At 41.3% G+C, this 10941-nt stretch overlaps 1 protein-coding gene across 2 annotated transcripts; it reads left to right on the top strand.

Moving 5' to 3' along the window:
* The first annotated feature begins 5659 nt into the window (after window positions 1–5659).
* On the top strand, window positions 5660–10035 carry LOC115788786 (gastrula zinc finger protein XlCGF7.1-like). Of its 2 annotated transcripts, XM_030741974.1 has the most exons (3): window positions 5661–5823; window positions 7233–7306; window positions 8731–10035. In XM_030741974.1, the coding sequence occupies exons 2-3, from the start codon at window positions 7276–7278 to the stop codon at window positions 9696–9698; spliced, it is 999 nt and encodes a 332-aa protein (XP_030597834.1). In that variant the 5' UTR covers window positions 5661–5823; window positions 7233–7275; the 3' UTR covers window positions 9699–10035. The 2 variants fall into 2 exon arrangements, with proteins under 2 accessions (XP_030597835.1, XP_030597834.1); XM_030741975.1 differs by lacking the exon at window positions 7233–7306 and having other exon boundaries at window positions 5660–5823.
* The last annotated feature ends 906 nt before the right edge of the window (window positions 10036–10941 follow it).

The following is a 10941-nucleotide window of genomic DNA, read 5'->3' as shown; positions in this document are numbered from 1 at the left end:
ATGTTGCATTTGTTCCTGAGCAAGTGGGTTTGGCTGAGATTCGAGTTAAGCTTCATAACGTGATTGTTTTATTTAACTTTAATGTCTTTCTAGAGAGCTGTCAGTATATTTTGAAATTAATCATTTACTCATCTTTATTCCTTGATGTACTGTACTGTACTGTACTGTACTACGATGCAACCACTTCAATTTCTCAAGGATTAAAAAACAAACAAACAAACAAAAAAAAACAAGCAAAGGTTTGGGCTCCATTTTAACAGTTTCTTTTCCCCAGCTGTGCTTTTTTTCTGTGACAGTCAGTGACAGAAACCACGCTGAGGTAAGGGAGATATGAAGATATGATGCAGATATGAAGGCTTGACCGTTCCATTTCACAGCCACTCTCTTCTGGGCTTCATGGTCTTCACAGCCTCCAAATAACACAGCCCTGAATTTGGACATAGTTTATATCTACACACAGGTAATTACCTGAATACCTGAAGTACAGCTGTGTTCAAAATAACAGCAGTCCAACCAGATCAATCAATCTTTTTGGTAGAAATCATATTACTACATGGCAAACAATTTACCAGTAGGTGTAGTAGAGTCATAGAAAACCAACAGATTCAACATTCATGATATGCATGCTCCTGAGTCTGTGTAATTGAATAATTAATTGAAAGGATCGTGTTCAAAATAATAGCAGTGTAGAGTCAATCAAGTCAGTCAAAACATGTTGTACATGCATTTCTCACTGAAAACCTGAGAAAAATGGGCCGTTCCAGACATTGTTCAAAAGAACAGCATTCTTTGATTAAAATGTTGATTGAAAAGGAGAAAACGTATAAAGAAGTGCAGAAAACGACAGGCTGCTCAGCTAAAATGATCTCCAGTGCTCTAAAATGGAAAGCAGAGAGACGTGGACGAAAACGGAAGACTACCATTGAAATGGATCGAAGAATAGCCAGGATGGCAAAGACTCAGCCAATAATCAGCTCCAGGGTGATCAGAGACAGTCTGACGTTACCTGTGAGTACTGTGACAATTAGAAGACACCTGTGTGAAGCTAATCTGTCAGCAAGAAGCCCCCATAAAGTCCCACTGTGGGAAAAGAAAAAGGCATGTGCTGAAGAGGTGGCAATTTGCCAAAGAACACATTGACTGACCTGCAGAGAAATGTAGAAACATTTTATGGACTGATGAAAGTAAGATTGTTCTTTTTGGGTCCAAGAACCACAGACAGTTTGTCAGATGACCTCCAAGCACTGAATTCAAGCCACAGTACACAGTGAAGCTTGGTGGTGCCAGCATCATGATATGGGGATGTTTCTCTTACTATGGTGTCGGGCCTATTTATTGCATACCAGGCATTATGGATCAGTTTGCATATATCAAAATCCTTGAAGAGGTCATGTTGCCTTATGCTGAAGAGGAAATGCCCTTGAAATGGGTGTTTCAACAAGACAACAACCCCAACCACACCAGTAAGAGAGCAGCATCTTGGTTCCAGACCAACAAAATTAAATTTATGGAGTGGTCAGACCACCCCCTCGGACCTTAATCCAAAGGAAAACTTGTGGAGTGACATTAAAAATGCTGTTTCTGAGGCAAAACCAAGAAATGCAGAGGAATTGTGGAAAACTGTCAAATCATCCTGGAACACCTGTTCACAGGTGTTAGAAGTTGGTTGACTCCATGCAACACAGATGTGAAGCAGTTCTCAGAAACAGTGGTTATCCAACGAAATATTAGTTTAGCGAGTTACAGGAATGCTAATTGGTAAAGATTTTTCAGTTCATAAAGTGAATATTTGACCTTATAAAGAAAAATGCAGACCAGCTATTTTTTTGAACAGCCCAACATTCATTTTTCTTCATTTCCTGTAAAATAATTGGAAAATTTATACATTTTTCTTCAATGTTTTGATTTATAATATAATGTGCAGTGTTCCCAGTGCCTGGAAATAAACACTATTATAAGGATTCTGAGCTTTAATCATGTTTTTGAGTGTACTGCTATTATTTTGAACACAACTGTACATATAAACATTAAACTAAGGATCACAATAAGTAAATAAACCAGAAGTCCAAAAACTCAAATGCTGGCTAAACACCAAACCAGCAGCTCACATTCAGCTCCTGGCAGAGCATTACCTCTGTTAATGTATAAATGTACTAAAACTCCTTTGGCCTTTGTCTGTTCATTATCCCTCTTCTCCCACCCATCAATCTATCAGATACAGCATGGATGCCACCATAAAATCCTCCAGCCCCTGACTTTAGGAGGAAGAGAACATGTCCTCGGTGTCACCACTGATCACATCCAGCCAAAAAAATAAATAAATAAAAGCTACTTGCTCACTTGCTGCAAGGGTTTGCCACAGCAAGTAGCGCCACATGTTTGATTTGGCAGAATTTTTATGCTGAATGCCCTTCCTGACACAACCCCAAAGGAGATTTGTGTCTCTGGCTATAATCAAACTATAGCAACTTTTTTCCTTGCCAAGCAAATATATTGACCACTGCACCACTGGAGGCACTATATCCACCTAAAACATAAAGAACTTAAATCTAAACATCTTCAAGAGCCAAAAAAGGTTTTTACCATGGTCCCTGGGTCCTTTGCTTTGAGTTTTGTATTTTCTTGTAGCAGCTTTTCCTGGTTTGTTTTTTACATTTTCAGGTTTTCGTTTAACATTTAGTTCTGCTCTTGGTTTCAGTTTGGTTTGTGTTTTATTCCTCGAGTCCCTGTTTATTCTTGCCTCCCTTGTGTTTCCGTGTCTGACTTAGTCTTTGTCTCTATGTCTTTTTTTTTTTTTGTCAAGTTGGTCATGTTTCCCAGTTTTGTTGTCTTTCTTCCTGGTTTGATTTGGTGGGTGATGTTCTCTGTCTCTTGTGGTTAGTTTAACTTCCCCCAGAGTCACTATGTTAACCATCCCCAGCTGTGTTCAGACCTGCTGCCATTCCCACATTATCTTGTGTGTGTATAAATTGTCTCAGTCTCCCTTTGTCCTTTGTTGAGTCATCCCACTTAGCTGTGTGCTCCCTTGCTCTGTGTGTTCCTGTATACTCTGAGTTTTTTTTGCTGTTTAGATCTTCCTCCTCTGCTATTGCGTTGGACCATGTACCCTGGTGAGCAGTCAGCATTAAAGCTGCATATTTGAGTTTTCACCTTGCCCTCCTAGTCCTGCATTTGGGCCCACAATCTGCCTGTCACTCATCTGGTTTATGACATAACGACTCAACAAAGTATGGACCCAGTGGATTCAATAATGTTGGACTACCATGAAGAATTGAACAGACTAGCCAAGATTTCCGCTTGCATCCATAAATCCACTGATATAAAGACCATATCAGTTGGATTAATTGCCACAGACAGCATAATCAGCAGGTTATCTACTAATTGGAAGGTTGGTGGTTCAATTCCTGACTGCCCCAGCGATGTAACCGTCAGAGTATAAATGTGTGTGAATGTTAGATAGTAAGCACTTAGCTGCAGAAGGAAGTGCTTGTATGAATGGGTAAATGCACATGTGCTGTATAAAGCACTTGCTCAGCTAGAGAAGAAAAGCGCTATATAAGAACTAGTCCATTTACCATTACTCCTCCAGTTACCCAACATTTCCAGTTTACACAGCTCCTTAGCCACTATGAGAGAGCAGATCGGCCCAAGAGTTGGCTCTGTCACTCACCAGCTCCTCCACATCAATGCAGTAGCTCCACCTTCAGCCAGCTCCTCACTGCCCCAACAGCTGCAGCTCAGCGACCAACCCTCATCTCTCTGTTCTGCAGCTGGCGCTCCTTCGTCTGATCGGGCGGGCTGACTGCATTTTTCATTGGCTACCCACTCTTCATTTCCGCAGTCTGCAGGCTTCTCACCTGCCTCCCAACCTTTAAGGTAGGGAAGTATGACTCTCAGCAGAGGAAACTCAGCCCAAAGATTTTATCGTGTTGCACAACAGGTTTCCATTTTGTTGGGTTTACCCCCCCGCCAGAGCTGCTTCCAGCCCAGGACATCCGAAGTCCAGCTGCCCGGCACTCTAGTCTGCTCCTCGCCAGCTTCAATGTTGGCCAAGGATAAGGAGCCAACCATTGCTGCACCCCATACTCCCACTGTCAGCGCACCACACCCAAAGCCTGAGACTGATTTTCAGACTGTGTGTGTCAACACTGGTCTTCCAGTGATTTTGTGTTCATAAAATGGTTGAGTATTGTGCTACTGAAAATAAGACTGAATATTCAGTTGAGTCTCCTCCTGGGCCTGGTTACATTAAGGTTTTTTTTTTTTGTTTTTTTTTGCAGAAAATCTAAATGGCAATTTTAACTTTTCTGTTTATGAGCCATCTATAGTTGTCTGTGTCTTAACTGCACATTCTCTTTTAAGAACAAGAGACTTGGTCTCTTAGACTCCATCTAGGGGTTTGGGTTCATTGTTTCCACTCTTTAGCCTGCACATCTGGTTCTGGAGTATTTAAGGACCAGCTTCAGAACCCCCTAGTAACTTTTTTTTCCAAAAAGGGACTAGTGACAAATTTAGCAACTTTTTCCGGCGACGTCTGTGACTTTTGGAGAGTTTTGGAGAAAGGCTGGAAACCTGAAATTCTCCCCTGTCACTGTTTTGTGTACATACAGCCATCATACTGTGTCCCTTCACACACTTTGGCATCGCCTGGACCTTGCTTTGGCAAGAGCACCCCCCCCCCATCCCCCCCCGGACCTTGCTTCGACACCGATGGGGGACCCCTACCTTGAACCAATCACCACTGTCATGTTGTACATGTCCTGCACCACCCTCAGATATTTCTCTGCCACTCCTGACTTCCTCATGTGGTACCAAACTTCCTCTCTTGGCACCCTATCATATACTTTCTCTAGATCCACAAAGACACAGTGAAGTTCCCTCTGACCATCTATACTTTTCCTTCAACACTCAAAGTAAATGTGACATCTGTAGTGCTCTTTCTCAGCATGAAGCCATACTGCTGCTCACTGATCATCACTCGTCTTCTCAGCCTAGTTTCAGGAACTCTTTCCCATATCTTCATGGTGTGGCTTATCAGCTTTAGTCCTCTGTTGTTACTACAGCTCTGCACATCACCCTTGTTCTTCAAGATCAGTCCCAGTACACTTCTCCATTCCTCAGGCATCCTCTCACTCTCTAAGATTGTGTTAAACAATCTGGTCAAAAGGACACATTTGTTGGCCGCATTTTGAGGAGTCTGAACTTGGACAGCTTTTGTCGCCTCACTGGGATGTAATGGGTCTACAAATGCAGCCTTTGAAGGATGCAGCCCATGAATTTGGACACAGCTTAATTCTAGTCCACTGACTCGATCGGTTCAGTGTGGTGCAGTTGTCTGTATGACTGACCTTTTGTGTTGTCTGTCAAAGCATGGATGGAATGACTCCTACCAACTTAATATGGACCATGTGTCATATTTCTATCAAGGAAAAGTTAGTTCAGTGGCAGAATCAGAAATACACAATTAATCCACAGGGATTTTTTTTTTCCGAATGAGAAATAATTACCTTTATTATCTTATCATCTCGCCCTAGTAAAAGTACTTTGGTTGTAGGAAAAAACCTCTAAACTAAAACCTTTTATTTTGATTACACCGGAAATTAAGTTTTGTTCTTTTGCGCTGCTGTAGTTTTATTTTTGGAACGTGTCTCGGAAGTAGCAGTCACTTCAGCGAACTTGACGCTGAGCTGGGTTAGCAGTTTGAACTGCAGCAGGATCTAGAAAGTGCTCCACAGTCCGGTTCTGTGGACGAAGCAGAGGCGAATCGACACTGCGATCCGACGGATGCGGATTTAGCAGCGGAAATGGAGCCGAGAAGAGAAGGTTAGTTTACTTCCTGCTGCTGGAAACAGGCTCACTGCTGATGCTAAGCTAACGTTAGCATCTTGCTAACTGCAGCTTCTGTTTTCCTTCATTGTACGTCACCTCCGACGTGAGTTATCATGATAACAGACTCTGTGGTCTGAACCTGCTTACTGTCTGACTCCACCCCTGCTGCTTCTGCACCTGAACCAGCTGACTGATGTTCAGATTCATTTCCTCATTCATAAAGTTGCTGTCAGTTCATCCTCAGAAGATTTACGACACTGAAATCCCACATAGACATCAGTTCACTATTTTTTGTATTTATCGTGAGTGCTGTTATAATCAGTCAGCTGTTAGTCTAAGGACAGAGACATGATTTATTAGCAGCTTAGAATCAAATCTCTAGTCTCCATCTTTGTAACTCTGTGGACAGTAAAGCAGCTGTCAGATTGTACAGAAAGTGTACGATCACTGTTTGATCAAACTGATATAAACCTTTTGACACTGAACACACTGATCAATAATCAATCATCAGTCACACTGATGGAAAACTGTTGATAGCAGTTGGATCTTGGAGATGATGTGAATGTGTCATGATGAGGCTGAAACTTTAAAAACTGAAAAAAGTGACTTTTTAAAAGCAACTGCAGACAGTCTGTGTCCTGAAAATTCATTCTGGATTAGTACTAACGTTTGTAATAAGCTGGTGTTTTTTCTGACTCAGGATGATGCTGAGGTAATCCTCATAGCTGATCATATCTGAGGCCTATTCCAGGAAGCAGGTTTAGCTAACAACTCTGGGTTTGTTAACCCTAAAATGAGGGAAACTCAGTTTTTCAGTTCCAGAAAGAGAGCTAACTCCAACACTGAGTCAGTTACCGGGGTAACACACTAATCAATGATTGATCATTGATTGTGTTGTAAAAGCTCACTGATGGAAAAAATATCTGGAACTTGGAGAAGATGTGAATGTTAGAGATGAACTGAAGTGATTCTAAGACTTGAAAATTGAACTAAATGGATTTAAAGTGACTTAAATGTCAGCATTTTGAAAGTTCTGGTGTCTGAAATTCAGAGCATGAATCCTGACATATTTTCCACTGAAAATCACCTAAATCGGTGATCATAGGCTCTATAACAGATCCGCAAACCGTGTCAGAGTCCACCTGCACCTGCACAGCAGGAGGATCCAAACGAATCAGGATCACGGGTTCTGACCAGATCCAGATCCAATTTAGGCTCCAGCCATTTTCCATCTCATCCTGCCTGTACATAATGGATTCATTTTCCCGACATGATCTGCACTCTATAATTAAAAAGGCTCATCCTCCCAAAACTGTACTGGAATATTAAAAACCTATAAAGCTGAGACATTCATTATAATCTTTTTTGCCTTTATTGATTTTTTGCCTTTACATTCATTACAGACTTGGAAAGCTGCCCTGAATGTTTCCAGCTTAATATGAAACTATGACTGAACTCGGACCTGTGAGAGTAAATGGTAAATGGACTAGTTCTTATATAGCGCTTTTCTACTCAGTCAGAGCACTCAAAGCGCTTATACAACACGTTTTTTTACATTTACCCACGCACACAAGCACTTCCATATTAACTAAGCTAAGTGCTTTAATTATCTAACATTCACACACATTCATAGTCCGACGGTTGCGTCGGAGAGCAACTTGGGTTAAGTACCTTGCCCAAGGATACATTGGCATGTAGCCTGGAGTAGCCAGGAATCGAACCCCTGACCTTCCGATCAGTAGGTGACCTGCTCTACCTACTGAGCTACAGCCACCCCAGTAACTCAGTGAAACATCTCTGCTGTGGCTGTCATTTATAAGTGAAGCTGATCTTAGATTGGATTAGAAATGCTTAAAACAGAAACATTACAGCAGATTTTCTGTAAATAATTTTTAAGCAGTAATGGCAGAAATAACGAAATTCTCAATTTAAAAAAATTAATTAAGTGAGGCTGCTATTCCACCAATAGATTCCATTTTTAACTGAATAATTATTTAAACAAATTGTCATAAACTGCAGCAAAACAGTTTTTATTAAATAAAAACTGACCTAATGACAGCTCTGCCCCAGGGTCTGCTGCTGTCTCAGTCACTAACACACAGGTTGGTCAGTAAACTCAGTCTGAGCTGTTTCTCCACATTTTTATTTTCAATTTCTGTCTCCTGCAGTTTGTCCGTCAGGCTGAATTATTAGATTTTATAAATCAAATGTGAAATTAGGATTCAGCTTCATCTGATGAAGATTCAAATTATGGAAATGATGACAGTAAAAATTATAAAAGAAATTATATATTTAATAACAAACTTTTATTCTGTCTTTGATGATGACAGAGTGGATCAGGCTTATTAAAGTGACTCGTCATGCTCCACACTGACACCTGCGATCCTCCATCCATTGGATTAAAATGGAGGCTCTACTCTTTATTTACCCGTGCACAGTCTGTACAGGCAAAACCCAAATCTGAAACTGAGTGTAGACATTCAGCACTCTTTATTGTTTGAATAATCAATGTAACAGAACACAACTGGGCAACAAAACGTGCCTGTTCCAATACTTTTGCTCACAAGAAAAATGGGTGGCTTCAGACAAAAGGTGCTACCTTCTGAGCTGTGTATCAGATCCAGAAGAAAATACTTGGAAATAAAAGCTGAGATGTTGATCTTTTGTCTCTTATTCATCTTTTAATGTCAAACCCAAATGTTTTTAGTCTACAGCAAAAAATAAAGAGATTAGCCTCACTATTCCAGTACTTTTGGAGGAGAGTATAAAGAAATGTTCATCAGCTCTTTATTACAACTCCACAGAGTCCAATTCCAATAACCCGCAATAAATATTTTCAATATATGAAAAAATTTCTGGTTTCAAGACAAAATGTGCCCAATATCAATCTCTGTGTTTCAGGTTTACCTCCAGGTGTCCGAAAAGTGATAGTTGGTGAAGAAGAAGCGCAAGAATGGAGGTTCAGTATGGACCGGGAGGACCCAGGCATTAAAGAGGAACAGGAGGAAGTTGATATCAACCAGTTCACCTTTAGTCCTGTCTCTGTGAAGAGTGAAGGAGATGAAGAGAAATCTGGATTTTCACAGCTTCATCACAGCCAGACCGAAGAGATTGGGGATTCCGTTGGATTGTCAGAACCTGATCCAGACATGCAGCCTGATGAAAAGACTTTAGACTCTTCAGGCACAGATGTCAGTGATGCTGACTGTGAGCAGAGCAGTGAACCTGCACAGCCTCAGACGTCATATGACGACGTTGAGAAACCGTTCAACTGCTTTGTGTGTGGGAGAAAATTTGGTCATCGCAGAAATCTGAACCGACACCTGAGAACCCACACTGGAGAGAAACCCTTTAGCTGCTCTCAGTGTGGGAAAAGATTTGTTGACAGTGGAAACCTGCACAGACATGTGGGGATTCACACAGAAAAGAAACCGTTCAGCTGCTCTGAGTGTGGCAGAGGCTTTAAAGACAAGACAACTCTAATGAACCACCTGAGGACTCACACAGGAGAGAAACCATTCGGCTGTCCATTTTGTGGTAAAACATTCACACACAGCGGGAGTCTGAAACAGCACCTGAGTATTCACACGGGAGAGAAACCCTACAGCTGCCCTGAGTGCACTAAAACTTTTAGCCGTAAGACGAACCTGAAGACTCACATGAAGATCCACACCGGTGAGAAAAGTTTCAGCTGCAACTTCTGTCACAAAACATTTACTCGAAAACATCACATGCAAGACCATCAGCGTGTCTGTCGTGCTGCAAACCGTAGACCATCCAGAAACCAAATTCTGATGCCTCGCCCTCTTAGCACCGGATTGGTAGTGCTTGTGTACCCAACTTCTCTTCCTAAAAGTAGCTCTGAGTGATGGACAACGCGGCGTGTGTATGTGGTCTCCGGCTTCACCACTAAGCCACCCAGGTGCCCCAGCCAGACTTCCATTTTTAAAAGGTCACACTGTGGCTTCTGGTGGATTTTAAGAGAAATCCACCAAATTTGATCTTGGAAGTTTTAGATTTTGGATTCTGTAGTTTGAGCTGATGTGGTGAAACTTTAAATCTATATTTATTAGTTTTGCTGGAGTTGTGTTTATTCTGGCTTCACATGATAATTTAAAAATTTTATGTTTCTCATCACAATTGTGGACAATGAACAGTGACATATTCAAGCTATCAGAACAAACTGGTCTCTGATTGAATGTATTTGATGAATAAAGAATAACTGCAACACCACTCTTGTCAATTTTATTAGAGCATTTTCTTTTGTACAATTTGAGCAGAAACATGAACTGCTTTTTTTTTTTTTTTTGATTTGGTGGGAAAAGCTTAGTAGACTGCTGAAGCAGTAGTATGTAGCTGCAGCAGTAAGGTGCCTCGGCCCTGTCATGACAGCAGCCCCCAGTACCTAATGGTGGTTACCAGAGGTGAAGGGAGCTGTTATCCTAACAGGTATTGGTGAGCCAATTGGTGTGTGGCTGTGTTGTCAGCTGTGAAGCAGTGTTGGGTGTTGGAGTTGTGAGGCCATGGAACAAAACTTTTGGTCAGCCTTAACCCTCTGGGGTTGACGGATGTGCCGGCGCATCCAAATGACATCAGCAACTTAAAATGGCATAGCAGCAGGATGCTGACTTGCTGAGTCTTCTTTCAACATGAGCCAAAAGTGCAGACTTCAAAGTACATACCAGTTTTTAAATTGTGTTGATAGGTCAAGTAAAAGCAGAGTTATGATCAACCCTGATCATAACTGGTAAAGTTATACAATAATAGGTAAAAATCCTATTATTGTAGGGTCTTTACAATATAAAGTGCCTTGAGGCAACTTGTGATTTGGCGCTATACAAATAAAATTGAATTAATTTATGCCATGCTTTTTCCTGTATATTGTCCTCACGTTCGATGCATGTTTCATGCAGGAAGAAACAGATCTTCGGTAGCAGGTAGCGCTTGCGATAAAAAAAAAACAAAATTTACATCATCAGAAAATTATATGGCAACATGTGAAATTTGGTTGCTGAGGAGTGGGTGAAAAGGTGGTGAAAGACAATATCGATGGAAAGTTTTTGCCTGTGATGGGCCCCTCAGTCTTGCGGTGGACAGGAAGTGTTTTTTGGA

Source organism: Archocentrus centrarchus, chromosome 11, assembly GCF_007364275.1.
Source record: "Archocentrus centrarchus isolate MPI-CPG fArcCen1 chromosome 11, fArcCen1, whole genome shotgun sequence".
Taxonomy (NCBI): Eukaryota; Metazoa; Chordata; class Actinopteri; order Cichliformes; family Cichlidae; genus Archocentrus; species Archocentrus centrarchus.
The sequence above is the reverse complement of the archived record's forward strand: the minus strand, read 5'-3'. Positions and strand labels throughout refer to the sequence as shown.